Source organism: Opisthocomus hoazin, chromosome 4 (genome assembly GCF_030867145.1).
Source record: "Opisthocomus hoazin isolate bOpiHoa1 chromosome 4, bOpiHoa1.hap1, whole genome shotgun sequence".
In the NCBI taxonomy this organism is placed as follows: domain Eukaryota; kingdom Metazoa; phylum Chordata; class Aves; order Opisthocomiformes; family Opisthocomidae; genus Opisthocomus; species Opisthocomus hoazin.
The window spans coordinates 79,001,349-79,023,453 of record NC_134417.1 but is presented as its reverse complement, the minus strand read 5'-3'; the positions used below and the strand labels follow the sequence as shown (position 1 = coordinate 79,023,453).

At 37.6% G+C, this 22,105-nt stretch overlaps 1 protein-coding gene across 11 annotated transcripts in view; it reads left to right on the top strand.

Moving 5' to 3' along the window:
* PARD3 (par-3 family cell polarity regulator) overlaps positions 1-22,105 on the top strand; it is a 471,104-nt gene that overhangs the window by 303,648 nt on the left and 145,351 nt on the right. For 6 of the 11 annotated variants that reach the window (XM_075419690.1, XM_075419687.1, XM_075419692.1 and 3 more), the window contains 4 exons: positions 4,615-4,804; positions 9,747-9,898; positions 10,990-11,034; positions 17,218-17,445. In XM_075419690.1, coding sequence (XP_075275805.1) covers positions 4,615-4,804; positions 9,747-9,898; positions 10,990-11,034; positions 17,218-17,445 — 615 coding nt within the window. The remainder of the gene's footprint in view (positions 1-4,614; positions 4,805-9,746; positions 9,899-10,989; positions 11,035-17,217; positions 17,446-22,105) is intronic. The other 5 variants (XM_075419689.1, XM_075419682.1, XM_075419691.1 and 2 more) reach the window with 3 other exon arrangements.

The following is a 22,105-nucleotide window of genomic DNA, read 5'->3' as shown; positions in this document are numbered from 1 at the left end:
TACGTTCAAAATAACAACCATGTATGCTGGTTTGGTTGGGTCCATGATTAAAAATTCAGCTTTCTTCTTCAGATACAATGTTCTTGTATATCATCCATTATGCTCCTGAGTTTTGCAATGCGCAAATACATAGCTGCTGTCTATATAAATTATTCTTATTCAACAAACAACTTAGTACAAAGTCCTCTTTCATCTCTTTCTTCTAGGTGCTGATTTTTTTTTTATGAACATGGTGGGGTTTGTTGCTAACGGTAACTAAACAGTGGTTATTTATCAGGGGATACACAGAGTAACAATAGCTTGCACTGAATCTGCTTTTCATCCTGAAGGATCCCCCAGAACTTCGTAGAATTTGATAGTTCCTACACAACAGGAGATACTTTGTTCTCTACATAAATAATTGCTGTCTTAAGGATAGAATCAGGAGGAAGCACTACTGAAAAAAATTTAGCTAGAGAAGTAGAGTGTGTGTGTCAATGAAATGAAAATAACCCTTCACAAGCAGAATGCAGTTCCCTGGCCAGGAATCTCACCAGAACATGGTGGTCTGCTACAGTAGTCCTGACAGATCTGAGCACTCCCGTGGGATCCAAAGCCTGGATATAGTGGGGACATTTTTGTCCTTAGATGTTCCTCACACATGTATTCCCAATCCCACCTCTATTTAGCTTGGAAAATTAGATGATGTGAGTATCTTTGGGAAATTTTGCCAAATCCCAGTATATTGCTGGGGACAAATACGCTGTTAGTGAAAAATAAGTAAATGAAGGTCTGGAGAAATTCCAATTTCTTGTTGCACAATTCTCTGTATCCCTCCTGTAGGAAGTCTCATCACTATTGTTATAATCAACAACACTATTTTCTTTTATTATTATTTGTCTTATTTATTACTCTATTTATTACTTTGGTTAATACTTCATTATTCATCACAAAGTAGCTGTTGCTGATTTCTTGGCCAGGCAGGTTAGGAATCACTTGCCATGTCAAAGCAAGAAAGGCCCTCTGCTTGTGGAAGAGGCTTGAAGTGTATCATTGATCTGAATCCCACAGTAACAAAATTCTCATGAGAGTCACTCATGAGTTAATACATGGTTTTGAACATGTTGTAAGGTTGTTCAACAGATTTCTTTGACCTTCTTTTAAAGAGAAAGCAATAGCAAAAGCACAAGAACCAAGCCAGATCCAGTACCGTGAGAATGCAGTGTAGTACGGGAGCGAAGTTACTACAGCAAACAGATTAACCAAACTTTAGGGATTTTCAGGATTTGAAAGGACCGGGAGTGGTTGGGTTCTTCATGAGTAAGCCTTTTGTTCGTTTTATGTACTGTGCATGTTCAGGGTTTTTTTGGAGCAATTTATGTTGGTGGTTTAATTCAGGTCCAAACTATTTTCTATTCTCTATCAGGTCTATACTGTTATAGGTTTGAAGTTTTGCTGTTTGGCATAGTTTTCCTTCTAAGATGAAAGTCCTCATAGACCTGGAGACCAGCCATTTGGTAGTGGAGCTCTGAGACTTTGTTTTCTGCACAGACAGTGGGAATCCTTCTTACCTCATACCTTGGTATTGTCCTTAGGCTACTCTTGTTTAGATTGGTAACTTGTTCAAGAAAGTTGAGCCGCATTGTCCTGAGGTGAGACACACTTGAAAGGGAGAATGTTTTTGCCTCTTGATTCTACCATCCAAAATACTACGTATTATTATGGATTACTTTGCTGAAGTTGAATTAATATATGCAAAACTGGACATGAAGTGTATTTGGAGTCTAAATTTTATAGCACTTTTCTAGCTCGAGGGAAAATTATTGTCTGAGAGAGGTTTGTCGACAGCTCAAGCAGTGTCTTGGATTTGTAGATCAGTCAAATACAGTGATCATTACTCGGTTTGAAGTTCTTTGCTGGTTCCTTGTAATGTTTCTCACAACACTTGCAGAGTTGCTTTCTCCAAGGGTATTTTCTGTCCACTTCAGCTGAACTCTCTACAAACGACGTGTTGAGTCTCTTGCTGAGGTCTGTCTAACCATCTGCTGGAGGTGAAGCCTTTCACCTGTTTTTAGTTTCATCTGCACTGAGAAGCATAGGCACGTCAGATGGATTTTCTCCTTAATTCCAAAGCAACTATTAAAATGTCAGTCTTCACCCTTGTCAGCTATAAAGAAGGGTAGTGAAAAGTTAAAAACATTACTGAATTACTGTAGCCTCTCAAATGGGAAGTTCAATCTGCCGAATGCCATAAGGTTATACCTTTTCACAATCAATTCTTTGGAGACATTATTAACTACAGAGTTAACAGTCTTGTAGGCATTATGTTTGGAAAGAAGTACATTACCAGGCTAAACATTAACCCGTCCATCAAAGAAGCTATTGCTGGGCAAAGAATGAGCTGTTATGCAAACTGAACACATTTATCTCGATTTGACAGTGATGAGATGTTTGCCATGCAATATCTTTTTCTTCCAGCCACTTCTTCATTCTTCTTCAATGATCTTTTTTGAAACCAGGTTTTCCCCCTTTTTGAAAGCTAGACAAAATGTATTATCTAGCGCAGCAATGATTTTAGCTAGCTCTTTACGCATAAGGTTTTATTTGTTTGTTTGCTTGTTTTTAAGTAATTGCTTGCAAAGGTGGTGATGGTAACTGAAACCTTTGCAGAAAAGGGAAAAAAAATCATTTCCACATAATTCTACACAGTTTTTCCATATCTGTAGGAAACATAAAGTGTGGAGATATTTATGTGTCTGTGGAAGCAGTTTATGTTATGGAAATACAAGTCTTGCTGGTTATGATTACTGTGGTATGTCATACTTTTAGAATAATTTACAGTTTCTTGTCAGATTAAGAGTTGATTAAGCTAATGCTTTTCTTCTCATGAGATGTGACAATTTTACTAATTGTTTTAGTAAGATAATACATTTCCAGGAATAAAATTCATGGAATGTCATGATCATTCATTAGAAATAATGTTGCGTGTAGTGACAGTTAGGACCAAACATTTTAAGTGACAGATCTTTTTAAGTTGAGCATCAATGTCCAGGAGGAAACTATTTTTAAAGATACTCGGTCACATAAAAAATTATGTGCGGCTAATATGGAAGAATCATACTTAATAATTAGCCGTTGCCTCAGATAACTAAATAATTTTCATCCAGATTTGCAACTTTTTATTCTTCTTAGAGCAAGTTTTAGCTTAGTGTTTCTGGATACTGAATTAACCTCTGTTATTCCAAGTTAAAATTTTAAATGGTGATAATTCTGTATTTCTACTGTTGTCCAAATAATATTACATAATCGCCATACTCCCAACTCTGTATCTCATGCATGTATCCTGAAAAACAGATTTATTTGAGTTTAAACCATAGTTATGTTACAAAGCATTGCAATGAAAATATTCCTTCTGATATTCTTTATGGCTTTTTAGTCTGTTTTGATGGCATTAAGTTTTCTATAGGTTTAAAAGTCGCTTCTGCTTTTTATACAGCAGTTGGAAAATAGTTATACAATCTTATGCATAGGAATGATTATTGGAAAATATAATTAGGTATATATATTTATCCCTATTAAAGCAGCAGTGGTAGTGGGTTTGTAATATTTATATGCACATTAAAACTGTTTTTTACTTGGAAAGAGTGTTTTACTAGTTTGTAAGAATCCTCTAAATATCATCTTTTAACTGCTACTCTAACAAATTAACTCAGTGAAGTCTGCTGCTGAACAAAGACTAATGTTGAGTCTTTATTATGTGTGTCTCGTGTGTGATGGCTCTGGTTTAAGCATTTTAACAACAGTGTTAAAACTTATTTGAATTTGGTGGTAATAGAATTAGGTGGGTTTTTTTCCAAGTTTTGCATGTGAGCATCCAGATTATTTTTTAAAGGAGAGAATGAAAAGTTGGAGTCATTGAGCTTTAGCTATGAGTTCTCATCACCTTTCACAGTTCTTACCTTTCTGGAGGCATTATTAAAGGAATCCAAGTTCCCAATAGCAGTGAACCAAGTTTCAAATTTTAAGAGGGTAAGATTGATCAGGAGAAGTGATGAGCTCTGGTAGTCCCTGCTGAACTGATTCTTTATTTCTACTGAACAATTTGATGCAAGAGATGATACTGTCTTCTGGGACAGGTGCTTGTCAGTGGTTCCTAGTGATAGGACCAGACACAGTGGGCACAGACAGAAACACGGGAGGTTCTCTCTGAACATCAGGCAACACTTTTTCACTGTGAGGGTGACTGAGCACTGGCACAGGTTGCCCAGGGAAGTGGTGGAGTAGAAGTATTCCAAAGCCATTTTGTCAGTGTCCTGGGCAACTGGCTTTAGGTGGCCTTGCTTGAGCAGGGTGGACTTGGACCAGATGAGAGGTACTTTCCAACATCAACCCTCTGTGATTCCGTGGTCTTCTTGGAGTAGGTCACAGGCACAACTGCTGTATACTACTGTTCGGAACTCTGCATAGGAAGATGCATATAAAGTGAGACATAGTTAATTTATTACCTGTGTTGTGTCACGCTTATCAGCAGCATTGCAGTTTGACATCAAATTTTATTAGCTGTGATTAAATATTGTTCAAGGCACTCTCTGCCATTGTTTAGGTTTTGGGTTTTTTCTCCCTTTTATTGTTCAGGTAAATATCAGCTGTCTCCAACGGTGAACATGCCCCAGGATGACACGGTCATTATTGAAGATGACAGGCTGTCGGTACTCCCTCCTCATCTCTCTGACCAGTCGTCGTCCAGTTCCCATGATGATGTTGGGTTTGGCACCGTTGATGCTGGTGGATGGGCTAAAGCTGCAATTAATGAGTCAACAGACTGGTAAGAACGTGGTTTAGTGGAAGGAAAAAAGAGATGACCGCAGTTACTTCTTCTTCTTTAGTTTAATTTTTGGCTACTGCTAATATTAGTCTTCTTTTTTGTTTCACCACATTTGGGTTTCACTGTTTTCAAACTGATAATAGTCCCTGTTTCAGGAGGGAAGTCTGTACAGATAATTTGTTAGAGTTTCTACTTCTGGTTGCAGTTTTGTGCTCTGTCAAAGCACATTTGTGGAAATGTTACTAATTGTTATTATGACCAAATCAGTATATAGCTGTGTTAATTTGATGATTTAATATTAATTTGGTTGCCAGCTGAGCTAGCTTTTGAAAAAAAGACTTTGCAAAATTTAAACACTGGAGTTTATGAAAGATGAAATAATAATTCCAATTGGAAATTTTGATTTATAAACATCACTGTAAATATTTCAAAGATTTTATTTTTATATTCCAGTATATATCTAGGAGCCTTTCAATACTTCTGTATACCTTCTTGATTTTCCTAATAATGTACAGCAATTCTAAATTCTGCTTAGAGGTCAAGGCATCTCTTTGTTTTGCCCTAGTGTTAGTGCTTGTGCAGCAAGAACTAGTGAAGATTTCTTTATTATGCATGATGAAATACCTTTCATATTATTGTATGATTTGTAACTACCATGCAAAGGCAGTGTACTGTACTAGTTCCACATTTAAAAATGTGGAAAGTAACTTTATAAGTTTTATCTACAATAAAAATAATTTCTGTGATTCTTAGGTTGACTATCTAATTACTTTTATACATTTTAATAAAAGAGTCTTAATGAGAAATGCACTGGGCTCCATTATTGACTTGCTTAGGTTCCTGGCAAAGAAATACTGTTTATTGCTTAGTTAGTACAATTAATACAGATCTAAGATTTAATTTGCATGTCCTGTAATTATCTATAGCAATAACAAAATAAAAGCCCACCCCTGTACACTGCCATTTCTTGCAGCTAGATAATTACCACAAATGGTGTGAAGCATAGGAATTTTCGTATTTTTCTTGCCTCTTTAGCCTGTTATGGGTATGTCAGCAATATCTTAGTAAAACAGCAATAGCACCTGCCAGCTGATATGCACCTGCCAGCTTCTTCTTTGCTTTATATCAGTGTGTTTCATCTTATATCAGGAATTGAGTTCTGTATTTTAAGCACTGTTTTAATGGTTGTATAAAAAGGTAATTTTTTTCATCCTTATTTGCGGGTTTTTTTTAGTGTTGCAGCTCTTCTCGTGGACAAGTCATACCTGTAATTTGGGCCCTTGAAAAAGTCCATCTGTCTTTTTTAAAAGCTTTTACAGCTGAGAATTTGGGACGTTTAAATAGAACAGTACTCAAGGCTGCACATAATAGCTTATTGCTGAGGGAATTTTTTAGCTGAATAAGAGCAAAAAACCTACAGCATAAAGTAAGAGCCCATTTGAAACCTGCAGATGCTTTTACATTTACTTCTGCAGTGTATCTTGCTATTCATGTACTTCTTTAAAAATGAAAGTAACAGTAAAGAAAATAGGGATTAGATATGGTGGAATTGATCACGCTCAAAACCTTTAGATGTGTGTCTTTATGAGAAATTGTAAAGGTCTTCAGATACAATTGCACTTAAAAGAGTAGATCAGTGCAGCGCCTTACTTTCTAATGTATTCTATTTGTAAAAAAGTAAATAGCAGTAGAATTAGATTGTTGCATTAATTTCCTGCTGCTAATGGCTGAAGGATGACTTGTAAAATGAAGGTGCATTGTATGATTTGGCTGGAAGGCACAAAGGGTAAAACTAAGAATATGGATGAAGGGTTATCCAAACAAGAATGGCAGCTGTTCTGAATCACAGAAGAAAATGTAAGCTTTTCCAGCCTCACAATATCTCCCTAATCCTTGATGAAAATGTTATGAAAACAAAGGGGCAATAAGGCAGGATTAATAAGTGGAATTTTAATAACATTGAGGGTCAGAAGACGGTTACATTCTTTTAAGGATCAGCTGTCATTCCAGAAATCTTATTTGTTAAGTATGCTAGAATATAGTAAATTGCATTTGGCATTGCTTAATCACTTGCACTAAATTCACCTCTGTCTTTTATTAATGTAGTTGAAAAATATTAAAATGAGGCATTTTTAGGGGCATTAGTTCTTCTGTGTTCATTGGCTTTTCCAGTTATGGATCTTCATGGGGGCTTTTGAATACTTTTAGGCAATGTGCTTGCATTCAAACTCCCGTGATCTGCTCCTGCCTTAGTTACAAGAACACACTCTTAAGTAATTAATAATAAAAATAAACCAGGACATGAAATCTGATGACTCTACATAGGACTCAGATATTTGTACTGTAAAAGGGTATGAAATGCTGTGATGTCAGAGAACAAGTGATTTCTGGTGCTAAGCAGCGCCTTTACTACGCAGGATACTCTGCAAACGTGGAACATAATCCCCCTAATAAGTGTGTGTGAAAGGTAGGTGTGACAAGGGTAGATAAGGGAAGCAGAGAGAAAGACCCTAAAGGCGGTGTCAGTGGAAACGCTGGGATCCAATCTCCAGAATTCCTGAGAGCGAGTCCAGACCCCACTGCTCTCTCCGAGACCTTTGGTGCCCTTTTCGAGTTTTATTAAACTTTGGAGATTTAGTCTGTTCTTAGGACTTCAAGTTGAATATATATGTGCACACTGTATTTACATGAAAATGATATTCAGCTTTATTAGACGCTTCATATATGTGGATCAAAGCAAGCTCAGATGAAAAGAGGAGCATACAGCCAAAAGAAATAGTTTTAGAAATTCACCCTTTTTGAAGGAAGTATCACAGGATACATTTTGTTCAGCAAGATGAAGCCGGTCAACTTTAACTAACGCGAGCTGTGTTAACAGATGTTGCTAGAGAAAATTCTCACTTAGTAAAACCACATTTTTCTGGCCTTCAGAGACTGGGCTGACTAGCAGTGAGCCAGAAACTCCTGTGTGGCCTAGGGAAAGTCATTTATGATCTGATTACGAAAGGTGTTGAAACCCTGCAAGTTCAGCTGTGTCACTCGGAGGATGTTTTCAGAACTAGGTGGTTCTTATTCAGCTATGTGTTGTGCTGCTGTAAATGCTAGAAGTGTATATTGACCTTGTCTGTTTTATCTTTCTATCATGTGGAGATAATTTTTTCCCTCTTTTGTGGGAGTGAATGTGAGGACTAAATAGTTATTTTTGAGTTTGGGCTCTGATACATCAGAGCTTTTAAGCATATGCTTCAAAACGTTGCTAAATGGTGCAGACATCTCTGAAATAGTTGCAGTAATGAAATGTAAAACATTATAAGCCTGAGCCAGAAACATTAAAGTCAAAAGGCACTTGACATTGACTTTATTCATAGAATCTCTGATCCTGCTCCTACTTAAATATTATGTGCTTGTCACACGCACATATCTTATTATTTGTAAATGTGCCACCGCTGGCCTGAATTTCTTCTAGGCTGCCTGGTAATGCAGACAGTGGTTTTCACCCTTTATAGTACTTGATGCCTTTGGACACTTTTCCTTACCTCTCTTCACTGTTGTGCCCAATACCCAGGTGATTTTTGATCGAAGATGCCTCTAGAAATTATAGTACATGGCATACATAAACATGTGCATGTTACAGAATTTGAAAGTATAGGCTGGTTTCTGCAAAAAATCGCCATTTGCCTGTTTCTCACTAGGTATGAGATGTGTATTATACTTAGCTCTTAAAGTAGAAAATAATTCTTTTGAAAGATGTTACTATTGTATACAGTATTTTGAATGGCATTTAGTCTATTTGGAGATCTCAGTGACAAAATATTTAGCTCTTTTTATCTTGAAGTACAACAACAACCAAAGGGGGGATTTTGAGGGATCTTCTTCCTGTAGGTCAGATAACAATGGTGCAAAATACTAATTTTTTCAACATTTTATGCTTTTGATTTCTCTGTGAGCAGCTGAAGTAGAAATCTAAATTCTTTGGTCTTGCCCTCAGGTTCTTTTTAATAGTCTTCCCTTTTCCAGAATTCAGAAGATCTTTATGTGAATTTCTTTTCATATTGTTTCTTAGCAATAAGCGGTCTTGCAGATTTTTTTTATTTTTTATTGTTTTTAACATGTGTTATGGCCATGGTGACACATTGCAAGCCCAGGGTTTAGCTTGCACACCAAATTTTGCCTGCATTCTTGCATTCATGATTCTGCCAACACTTGACTGACATAAATAAATCTATCTTCAGCATGCTGAAACGCCAATCACTGCTCGCTGAAGACCTGACTCACTCAACTGAGGTCATGCAGGAAACCTGCAGAAGGGACCAAAACTGAGTCCAGTTACCCTCATTTCTGATTTAGTGGTGGAACCATTGTGGCGAGTACTTGCTCTGTAGGGAAGTAATGAGTGAAAATGTGTCTGTCATAGCCAGGTTAGAACCAGGAGATACTGTGAAAAAATTACAAGCAATTTCACATATGGAGAGAAATTTTAATGCAAAGTCTTTAAACGAAGAAGTTTAAAGCTCTGTGGGCTTCAGGCAGGACAGATTCTGTTTATGCTGTACTAAAAAGGTTTTTGTGGTGGAGAAAAATCTGATCATTTGTTGTCAACAGAATATGTATGTTTCTCATGAAGAAAAAAGAACTGTTTTATTCTCCCTTGAATTATTCCTGTGTTGGGACTGTACATTCTGATAGTACATGTATAGTGCACCAGATATGTATATCTTTCATTAGAAGTCGTAAGGGAAATTCTTGTTATTTTTTAACTAGAATTGCTCAATGCAGTAGAACAAATCCATCATGTGTGTAACTGACTACTTGCAGTGGTTTATTTAAAAATGTGCACTTTGTCATTGGTAGAAGTCACATGCTAAATAAATGCTTTTCTCTGCAGAGTGAAAGTTTGCGTGATCTTGATAAATGTTCGCATGATTTTTTTCCCTTCCTACAGCACTCTTAGTCCAGATGTTGATCCAGTGCTTGCCTTCCAGCGAGAGGGTTTTGGACGCCAGAGCATGTCAGAAAAGCGTACAAAGCAATTTTCAGATGCCAGTCAGTTGGAGTTTGTTAAAACACGAAAATCCAAAAGCATGGATCTAGGTAGTGAGTGATATTTTTTCAATTGTTTTATTTGAACCTGATTTTCATGTTGTAAGTATATAGATTTTGTAATTCCAAACACATTGTTTATGTGCAATACTACTGCACGTAGTGTCTGCTGGTGGGGAGTAAAGTATTCTTACGGTGAATGGCCAAGTGGCCTGTGTATTGTTTGTACCACTTGTAAATGCCCATACATTTAAATATCGTAGCCCTCTGGATATATGTTTATACATAAACTTTAAAAGTATTTATTAAAATGGAGCTGAAAAGTGTATCTAGCAATCCGTATAGAATAACTGTGCAGAACTGTACCACGCTGGGGTTCTGGGTAAACAGGAGTGTTCTCAGTTCATGATTGTAGTGCAATTAGCCTTAAAGATCCTTCATAGTCTCTCATTTTTTAGATGGATTTTGATTAAGGTATTAAAGATGTGAGTATTTTTTTTGAAGAGTTCACTCAGAATTAGAAAATGGGGCTAATCTGACATCTGTTTGAGACCCAGTTTTTAATATTTGTATCAGAAGCCCTGTAAAGTAGCAGCAGCTAAGACAGGCGATGGACTATAATCATTGTAACTCTTAAACAACTGAGAACAGGTAATTGCTAACAAGCCCATCTATTTTTCTGCCATTGAATTCAGATTCTGAAGTGCAGACTCTAGTAACCTTAAACAGTGACTTTTAATTTTTCAAACACACAAAATTCCCTACTCAGAATAATTTAATATGATATGATTCGCTCCTTTACAATAATTGTGAATATCTTAACTACAGTCCCTAATTCACCAACTGCCTCAGGGGACAGTAAGGTTGGTGGTATTGACTTGTGTTGACTAGTTGTGATGTGCTAACATGTAAATAACATATTGTACCTGCCTGTGATGTGAACATGACTGACATTGCATGAAGGTTACTAGTTTGCTGCCATTTCTGCCCAGAATGTTTGCTTACTGTTGCAGTTTATTTGCATGCAGTATGACATTGCTAAGGTCCCCTAACTTGAAAAAAATATGCAAAACAGAAGGAATATTGGGTGCATGTGGGGCATGGGCACTAACTGAGCTAACCGTTATACATTTACCTTTTAACAGTAGCTGATGAGACTAAGCTCAGTACAATGGATGACCAGAAAACAGGTAAGAATTGACAGTAAGGCTGTTGCTATAGAAACCTTGGTCAAAGCAGCTTACCACAATTACAGAACTGCCAGTCAAATTGCATGAAAACATGAATATTCCAGTACTTGCATGGCTGCTTTCTATTGTTGTGAATAATCAAGTCGTACAGCGAAAGAAAATTCTCTATGGAGATAAGTATCCTGGGTAGTATATTCAAGCAGATCATACGTGTGATTGTAGGTAGACACCTGTTTCTACACTTTGAGCTCATAAATATTCACAGTTGTTTGGATTTTTCGTCCTTTCAAAAAGATCTTGGAAAATCTCTTCCTAGCTTTGAACTCTAATGTACAGAGAGATGATGTAGAAGAGTCAAATGTTTGGCTGTTACAGTGCTAACACAGTGCTTGGAAATAATTATTTTAATTAGAAAACTGCTACTTTTGCCTTAAGTGGTCATCAGATACATGTTGTGAGTTGAGTTGGAGATTATTAGTGCGAGTCGATTTGCCTTTGGAGCTGAAACCCGAGCATCGTAACAGAACAAAAGAATACGTAAATAGAATCTTTTCCCCATATCATCGACTGTAACATTTCACACAATGATAATGAGGAATAGCTTTCAAAGCATATTTTTTGTTAGTAATTAAAATAATGCACCAACTGCAATTATGAACCTTTATGATTTATTAATACAAGTTAGCTTTTGACCTTTGGAATGCTATTTTAATTACGCTAGATCCAGAGGACACCATAACATTACTTAGCTCTAATTAGGAACAATTCACCTTTTTAACCTGAAAATATTATTTATTTTAACATGATTTGGGGAGTAGGGCATTCCATACAGAATTTACAATTAATAATTCACAACTGCATCTCTGTTTAACCACACTTTACAGCATGAGTAGGAATACTGAAAAGCTATAAGTAATCAAGTGATAAGATTGTAATTTTTATTTGAACAACTAAAACTTCTGGCTCTTAAAATGTTACAGAATATGGCTGCTGACTTGCAGCTTTACAAATTGAGAATGAGTACACAAAAGTAAAATGTATGAATGTTTTGAAGCATTAAAGCCATCAGAGTGTGAATGTATGAATTGTGTTAATGGTGGTGGTAAAAATCAGTGCTTAGGAACTGCCTTCACTCCTGATCATTATTCACATAAGAAGGAGTTACAGATCAAACTCAAAATTATTGTAAATTGTTCTTCATTTTCTTAATAGCCTGCCTATTTGAGTGGGATGTGATTAGAATGGTGGAAAACCCGTGTGTTTTAGTAAAACATGGTGCTTAGGTTTTAAAAGTGTGTAGTGGTTTTGGTGGTATCGGTAGAGGGTGGTATTAATCGAATGCAGTTTTTCTCTTATGTGTAACACCTGGATTAAATTCCAAAAAACAAACAAGTCAGACAACTTGGGTGAAAGAGCATGACCGTAACCATCTGGACTAAGCAGTTACATATTTTGTGCGCAGCAAACTCAGTGGCTGGAAAAAAGGAAAAACACCTTTTACTGTACTTTTATTTTATTTATCTTGCGTGCTTTTAACCAGGTTTTGTATATAAACACTGGATTTCTCCCATTACTGAAGATGGATGTGGTGGTTAAACAAACCACTTACTATAGTTTGGCTTAAAAATCCTCTGGTTCTAAGAAAAAAAATGCTTTAAATGTGTGGTGAACTATGTTTTAATGAACTCTAGAAGCCAGAAAACTTCAGCATATATTTACTTTAGAAAAAAATAAAAACAAACTCTGTAGCAGTCAAAATTGGACTTTGTAGTATTGGCTGAGAAGGAAAGTGTAGAACTCACCAGCCTAGTTACTATAATAGATTTTTAATTATTTTTCTTTCTATAGTTCACTTGAAGTGCCTAATGCTTGCAGTGTTTACAGTTCATCCTAGAGGTTAGAAGTCTATTCAGTAGCAATTGAGCATGGCTCATTTATTGAGTTCCAGCCATACTATAGTTCTAGGTGGTCATTTTTCCATGTACACATTGTGGAAATGAAAAAGAAAGGGAAAAAATCAGAGAACATTTATTTAAATTATTTGTTTGTTTGTTTTTACACACTGCTTTTTAAATAGACGGCTTTATTAAATCGAACCAAAACTAAACTATTTTTGGTGCAGTTGCTTGCTCGGTTCCTCCCCTGCTCTCCCCAGCCAAAATGTTACTCTCATAGTGTATGAATTGAACTAGAAGTAGAAGAATTTATCAAATCTAATGGAGCAGATGTTAGTAAATAAGTAGGCTCACTGCTAATGTCTTTTAAGAAAGTGTTTAGAAAGCAGACTTTGTGCCTTTGCAAATTTGGTTTAATCAAATCCAGGGAGGTTTTTTGGCATCAGTTGCTGTTAGCATTTAACCTGATAGTTAATAAAAATAACGTTTCAGAAAGACAGACAATTGTCATTTTAAATCAGTTAAAGTGCTGATGAAAAATTTACTTTATGGCCTTTAAAATTAGTCACTGAAGGAAACATCATACATCTTCTGACACCACGCTTTGTGCCTTTGCAAATCACCCACGTCGCGTGGTGGGGGCTGTCTGTGCCATGCGAGAGCAGAGGGTGGCTGCATGGCCTGGAGGGCAAGGCTTGGCCACGGTCCCCAAGGGATGGCCAGCTGGAGACACCGGGAGCGGTGATGCCGGCCTGGTGGGCAGGGGCTATGCGTGACGGGGCTGTGGGAGCATCCGACAAAGCCGTGGAGAGACGGGCACGGGTGCGTGACGTGGGGAGCAGAGCCGTGTGGCTGGGCGGGTAAGCAGGCTGCGCACCGTCGCGGTAGGATGACTGCTGTGGTGCGAAGGGATGAACCTACCTGAAAGGATATTTGTTAAGAAAATTGCTGGAAAAGAAAATTTTGATAAACTTCAAATTTTAAAAGCGATAAAAGGAACCCTTTCATCCCTCAGTCATATAAAGATGCTTTAGGTAGATGTGTCTTTTTCTCTTCTTTTTTTCTGCTTTAAATTCTGGTGTCAAGATAGAAGTAGAACTCATTCTGAGCAGATAACATTTCTGATGATTACCACCAGTGCTGTAAAGGCTAGAAGAAAATGCTGACATTTTTGTATTTAGAAAACAAGGTTTTGATATGACTCATAAATTTTAAACAGAATCCATTTTAAAGAAAGTTTGCTGTTTCTCACCGGATTATGGGTAAGCAACTCACTTTCTGGCTGGTGAATTCTAGTAATAATTTCTGAAGTCAGTCAATTTACGGGGAGGCTTAACTATATATTTTGAAAATAGTAGACTTGCTATGAAGTGGCCATAGAAGATAGTGAAGGTATTAAAATATACATAGCTTTATGATCACAGTGCCTAAACTGCTTGTGGAAGGACATTTGCCTCTTTCAAATTCTGCAACCATGTCCACATTTGTGTTCATGGCCACCCAAGTTCAATAAATATTCTTATCATTTCTATAATCCATTATTAGTTTTACAGTACTCAAGGAACATTAGGTCATATCCCATCTAGCTTTTCCTTTGGGAAAACACAGCTTACATAAATACAGTTCTCACAAAGACCTGTACTGGGTGGCAGGAAATGAAATTTTTTAAATGTCCTTTATGAACATAAATGGGCACATAAATGCCTTCTTTATAATTACTGTTTACAGAAAGAGCCGCTCGGTAATTAGGAAAAGATATATGAGCATTTCATTTAGAAGGTTGCAAGGCAGAATCTGAAATAAGGAAGTTTACAGTAAGTTGCCATGTAAGAGGATACCCTTTCCTGGTGTGTGTGAAACTGAATCTGTCAAACAGCTGGTTTATATATGATTGTCCCGTTTCCTCTTTTTTGCCTTCAAAATGTTGCATTCATTTTTCCTGTTTCATGGACTGTTTTTAACAAAATACAATCGCGACAAGTAAAAACCGAAGTAAAATCTTGTTTCTTGTGTTCTGCAGGCTTTAGGAGAGGAGCAGCAGATTTTGGCATACGCTAGACAGTGGCAGTTTTATGGGGCACTGTCTAAATTGGAGTTCTTTTTCTTGGTAGGGCGAGTGCTGTGTAAAAACACTTGCCTTAGAGTCCAGCCTGTGTTCAGAAGCCCTGGTGAACTGGGCTGCGGTTTGTTTGTGCAGCTGGGAAGCCATCAAGCCCCTGTTGTCCCAGCTGGCTGCTCTTGTTCGCCCCAGCCGCTGCTGCGCTGTGCCCCCAGCCATCCTCACAACCCTCAGCCCTCCAATGAGTGTGGGCTGGCAGCGAGGGTGGCTGCTTCTAGGAGATGGCAAGTTCACCAAGAGAGAATTTCCTGTTTGTTGGGGTGGGTTTATTTCAGGCCGAGGATCCAAAGAGTAGGACTCTGGACCACGGGGAGAACCAAACTGCAGAGTTGTGTAGAGCTGTGAAAGAGGATTTTTGTTTTGTTTTTATTTACAAGCTCATCTTATCAGTAGGGCAGCTGAAGAGGAATAGTCTGACAGCTGCTGTTTGAATTTATTTGATCTGAGGGATTTCAGTTTAACTTAATTGCTCAGACTTTTAATAGCTGAGTGGAAAATGAAAGCATTTGCTGCCTTGCTCCGTCTTGTACCAAGTTAGCAAACAACATGGAGAAGACTTGTCAGGCTGCTATTCTGCATCCTTGCTGTAGATCCAGCAACCCCCTTTCTCCCCACCCAGTACTGAGTAGTGAAAGAAGCTGCTTTTAGTAGGGTAGTAGCAGCAGTTTTCCCCAGTGTAACTCCATGTACCTTTGTTAAAGAACAGTGACAGATACTGTCTCTCTTCTCCCTCCTAATACCTGTTAGAATAGGGGTCGACTCCAGAGCTTTGTATTTTTCTGAGATAAATACTTTAGAAAGGTGATTTTCCTTTATCGCATTGTTCACACCAGACCTTGCTTACAAATGTATTGTTCATTGGTTTGGTGTTACTGAGGGTTCGGTTCTTGGCTCTGTCTCTCAGAGCTGGTCGGCTTTGAAATTTATCTTTCTGTGCCTCTGTTAGATGAGGGCAGTGATATCAATGGAGTAACAGCCCACTGCCTCATACTGCTGTAGTGCCCCAAGGCCCTTCTCTGTTCTGCTCCCTTTGGGTAGAGAAAAAATGGGTTTCTGTATTATAGGTGAGGGCTCTGGTCTGATGACTTCAGGAAATGTAGCGATGATGGTGATGTCCCACCTCATCTTTCTCTCCAGCCACGAATCCTGCGGAAAAACTAGCCAAGACTATACTGCACATTTGCATAAAATAACTTCAACTAAATGCAGTGAATTTTTTTACCCCTGAAATATCTCTCACAGTTTTAACAATAATATGAGATCTAATTGTGCAGTTGTCAGCTGCTTTGCACTGTGAGTGTGTATATCTAAAAGCAGAGGCTAGACCTTTAGTCCACAAACCTGAGAAGAAAAGTCTGGACGGGGAAAGGCTTTTGCAGAGTACTGTCTGGGGTTTTCTTGGCACACCTCCGGACATGCTGCAGCTCTGAGAGCTGCCCTCAGCCCCAGCTGTGGTGCTGCCCAGAGGTCAGCCTAGTGACTGCCAGGAATGCGTTTCTTATCCAGCCGGATAACTGGTATTGCCTGACTAATTGGGTCCTTTCCACAGATTATTTTTAAACAACTTCACAAAACCCCAGCAAGTCAACTGATATTTCACAGAAGCATTTCATTATGAAATTGTTATCAATTTGATGCAAGTCTTTAAAACTCGATTAGAAGCAAACAGCATGTTCCTTGAAGCCAGAAGTCAGGCTGCTTTGCAAGAGTGTTGCTCTAAACACAGTAGGATTTGTGCCCATAATCCATGCTCTGTTCATCAGTTGCTAGTACAGATGAAATATTCTGCTCAAAACAAAAATAATGAAGTTTTGTGTGATGCCATTAGATATGTGTATCTGCTTTTTTTTTTATGAGCAATGTCTTTAAAGCCCCGTGATTATTTTATCATTCAAATTGTTAGAATAATAGCAATGGATGTTGGTCTCTCTTCACTGATTTGAAAAGCCAGACGTTGCTAACATTGTCGATTTTGTTGACTGTGACTTGACGTACTCATTCGCTTCTGAGACCAACAAATCTGTGGAGAATTCCCTACAGATTATTGAGAGATGATGTGAATAATGTTAAGTGTGTCCCCAAAGACTTTCGGGATGGATATGCATAATCAAGCATGCAGTTCTCAGTACTAATCCTAATTACTTCTTTCCCCCCCCCCAAATCACTAAGGTTCCCCGACCAGAGATGTGGGGCCTTCATTAGGTCTGAAGAAATCCAGCTCATTAGAAAGCCTGCAGACAGCCGTTGCTGAGGTGACTCTGAATGGAGATATTCCCTTCCACCGCCCGCGCCCGCGAATTATCCGAGGACGAGGCTGCAATGAAAGCTTCAGAGCTGCCATAGACAAATCATATGATAAACCTGTAGCGGATGATGATGATGAAGGCATGGAAACTTGTAAGTAAACTATTGCTGTACATAAAGAATTTTAACAACATAGGTTATTTTCTTCAGAAAGTGATTAAAAATAGCAGAGGATGATTTTAGTATTTTAAAAGAATAGAACTAACTTCGCATCTTCAATTTTTTTCAGGCTTTTCCCGTTCATGTGCATTAACAGATTGCAACACTCTGCAGCTTCCTTCCTTTCTAAAATAAGGAAATAAAATTATTAGGAGTGTATTTACTTAATTATTATGAAAATTTTCTTTAAGACAGCTAATTAGTTTACTAGTGTAAATTAGAAAATAATTATGCAGAAAGACAAAAAACCCACTGAATTTATGTTACAAAAATATGTGCATCTGACTTTGAAAGAGTACATTTGTCGTGTCTGGGGGAAAAAAAGAAATCACTGTCCTTTAATTAGAGTGAGTAAGGCTGGCAGATCTAATAAAATATAAAGTTAATGATCAGGTATTACCACCCTAATGTGCATTCATTTACATTTTCAGTTCTTTAACCCGAAGTATGACCCAACATGTGGAGAATGTCATTAATGTAAAAGACTCGCTTCAAAGCTAACCTTATCATTATTGAACTATGTAAGAATGGGCTGGTAAAATGACAACTCCTATTGAATGAAAATAGTATGAATGGTAAATTACCTCAGTCAGGGGTTGTATTAAAATCACTGAATTTTTAACCTTCATGTTGTACTACTTTCAACTTGTCACACACCAGGAGAATTTTTTTTCATCAGCCTGCAGCTAGTTAGAAGTTTATGAATGAAGGTGATGGTGGGAAGGTTGAAGTAGTGAAATATTTAGCCTGAATGCTAACAGAAAAGGTTTGGAAAGACATTTTCCACTCTTCGCTCTTTTTGAAACTTTTTAGTTTCAGAAAATCTGTTTCATAAGCGTTGTTCCCTAATATTCTTTTATAAGCTACTTGTGTAACCGCTCTTTTATTTTTTTTAAACTCTTTTTTTTTTTTTTTTAAATCTGTCTGTTTCTAAAGTGTTCTGAGACTGAAAGGGAGGTCATTTTGCCAGTCACTTTTCTCAAAGGTAGTTGTGGATGGAATTAATTTTGCTTGGCTTTTCCAGCACCTAGCAATTTCACACAGCAGTGAGGCCAAATGCTGGTCTGGTGCTGTTGACCTGTAAATCTGTTTCTGGCCAGTAGAAGAATAGGTATGAGGAAATGTGTAGTGATCCTGATCGTTCTCTTGAACTATGTGCCTATGGTCTTTTGGGACATAACAGCGTGTTTTTCTGAAAGGCCTTGTTTGGTGTGAGCCAACTGATATCCTGTTTTGAGGTATCAGATATCCAAGGCTTATCCAGAAGTTACAGATGGTTTAACTTCGGTTGATCAAAAATATAGCAAAACTGTTGTCATGAAGCGCTTTCTAGGGGAGTATAGCTTTATGAGATTACTGTAAGGGGTTTTGAGCTTCTTGAAGCAATGCATAGAGAGTAACAAGGAAGCATTTGGTGGCCTTTGTATGCTGGGAGTCGTGAAAACCAGACAAAGCCCCCTGGCTGAAATGGAAACACCGTGGGATGAGTCTTTGCCCTCATCTCTCTGTGTGGATGAAGTCGTCTAGCTCTGATGGACCGAGAGCCATCTTCGTGTCAAGGGAGAGCAAGAGCAAGCCTGTTCTGAAATCTCACATGGTAAAGAAGGGCCGAGCAAAGCGTGACCAAGTTATATGCATAGAACTACGCATTCTGTTGAGTTACCTGTGTTTTAATAGCTTCCACTGATTATAATAAACAAGCTAAGAAGGAATCCAGAAATTTGCAGTGCCAGGTTAGCAAAGCAAAGCAAATACAGTAAGTTGGTTGGACAGAATTCAGTCCTCGAGGTCTTCCACTTCTCACAGTGTCTGTGGGAACTTAAGAGCTGGCCCAGCCATGCGTTGCCTGGGCCTAGCACAAAATGGCAGGTCCTCAGGTCTGTCTTTCCAAGAACGTGTCTGTATCTGTGTTAAAACTGAAAGCAACTGCAGTCTGCTCCACTTTGTGTGAATTATATGTGACCTTAGGTTCCAAAGAATTTACCAAATGGTGTCTTCAGCTGGACAAAGCCTGGGCACACACCAAGATGTAGAAGTTAATTTAACAATCTGGTCCTAATGTAACTAATGCCTCACTGCTGCCATAACGACATTACCTAAGTTTTTTTTAATTGCATTTAATTATTCCATAATTGTTTGAAATTAAAATGTGACTTTCTTGTTATGAAACCCAGGGAAACATGTTGGTGGTGAATTTGCTGATGCCCTTGAGGTTGGATCCATTTGTCTTGAATTTTTTCCCCTGTCTCCTCCAAGTGTTTCAGTGCTAAGACTGCTTCTTTCTTCCAGAGAGTGACCCTCTTTGGGGGTAGCAAATAATAGGACTGCAGTAAATTGTATAGAGGAATTCTTAACATGTCATCATCCCACATATGAAAGCCATAAAAATACAGGTAGCGTATGTGGCAAAAGGGGCCGACTCTCTTTGGAATGTACTTGCTGTTTTTGGAACAACGTGTTATTAAATCGCTAAATGTAGGATGAAAATCAGATAGCACTGACCAGTTCTGGGACAATATTGTAAAAAGTATTTGAGAAGAGGCATGTTAGTTTTCATGGCTGTGAAGAAGTAACATTTGTGGAAAGGTGTGGGTGTTATGCTTTTACAGATAATTTTTCCTGCGTCCCCCAACACCCCCCCCCCCCCCCCCCAAAATACCTGAAATAGCTGACTGGAAGCAAAATGTTTATCTTTAGTGTCTTGAATGAGAACAAGGCATTTGGACTGGGAGAGATCAACAAAGCTTTCTAATCTTTTCCTGAATCTTAATTGCTAGAATCTAGGGCTGTGTTACATATCACAATAAGGGGCCTAGGAGCTTAGTGGCAAAATAGCTTCGCATTAAGTAGCTTTGATTCCTCATGTGCATCTTTTCCATTTTATGGCCTAATTAGGAGAATAGCTTCATAATACCTGTTTCTGTTGTTTTCCTTAGTACAGTGTGGTTCATGAAATGACACAAGTTTTCAAGTTTAACTGATGTTTAAAGTATACTGCAATTTAATTTTTTGGCTTCAGCATCCTGAATGGGGAGGCAGGAGGTTGCAGGAAAGGAAGGAAATAACAGCACCAAAACAAAAACACTCTGTGTTTTGCAGTAACCTAATGTCATTACTGCAACTTAACAAAAATTAGGAATTTCATTTGTAGCCTGGGCTTGAATTTTAATTGAGCAGCATTTGCATTTGTTCTAAACACTAGTAATTAGGTGTATGTTAATTGCAGAATGATTGTGCTGCATGAAAGTGAAACAAGTTTCTTCATGTTGAGTCCTTTTAAGAAAATGGGAAATCTATTTCCTGCAGTAGTGACACCAGCGTTTACTCCAGGAGAACAGGCATCCTAGTTCACAGGGCTCGCTCTAAGCTACGGAGTTAATTACAAGCAAACTGTGTCTGACAGACAAATATTTATTGCAGCACCAGTGTGGAAAGGAGGCAATATTATCTCCATAGAATATGCAAAATAAATAATAAGAGGAAGCATACTTATGACAAGTTGTTCAGCAACTCAGCATAGCGCAGTACACTTAATACATATTTAGGATTAATTTAATGTATTGTTTTATGAATGTGAACAACCATAGGTCCAAATTGATTCATTTTTAAAATTCTAGCAATGAAGTACCAAGTAAACATTTTACTTCAGAATTTATCAGAAATGTAATGCATTTTTTTAACTAATTATATTTGTTTGCAAGTACAATCTTTTAAATGTCTAGTTGGTTTTAGCTGGAACAGATTGTAGCTATAAATTAACACGCAAAAAATCAGCATCTCTATTCCAAAGTGGTTTTCCACCACTCTTTTAATAATAACTAAATATCATCCCAGGCATTGAGTAAGAAGCGCTGGGACCTAAAAAAGTACAAGTACAGCTCATGCAAAGCATGTATAGGACAGGCCTATTATTTTTCTAAAATACAGTTATTTGAATATTAAAACTGTGCCTACAGTTGAGAAGCTGTATCATCTGCTTAACTCATCACGGTCCTGAAGACAAGTTAACATGAAATACTGAGACCTGTCCTTTTTTTTTGTTTTTCCCCTTTTTTTTCCTGTTGGTTTGTACTTCAGAGTAGTAGTTGAGATTCAAAAATAGTTATTAGTGAGGAGATTTATCTGGCATGGTATATTCTTCTAGAAATATGTTTATGTGATCTTCCAGTGATGAAGAATATTTATCGAAATCTTGGGATACTTAGTGCATAAGTACTAAGGCTGTTGGACAGGTCTGTATTGTAATATTAATGAATAAACAGTATTTTGCAGGCAAGCATCTGAGAGAGCGAAGAGATGATATCAAATGGCTTGCAGTCAGTGTAGGCATGTGGATTCAGGTTCAATGAATTACTTGTAAGGTGAATATGAAAGATGACTAAGAAAAGCAAGTTTATATTCTACGGTAGTCTACATATGAGAAATTTCTGAAGAATTACACACTTCTGTTGGCTGTAGAAGATTCTTTGAGGTCTAGAAACAATAATATTAGTAGGAATAATAATAGAAGAGGTAAACATATGCTAAACGAAAAAATGATTCTTTTTTCCTTCTATAAGACATGGCTATTTCCAAATCTTAACAGTATAAAAAA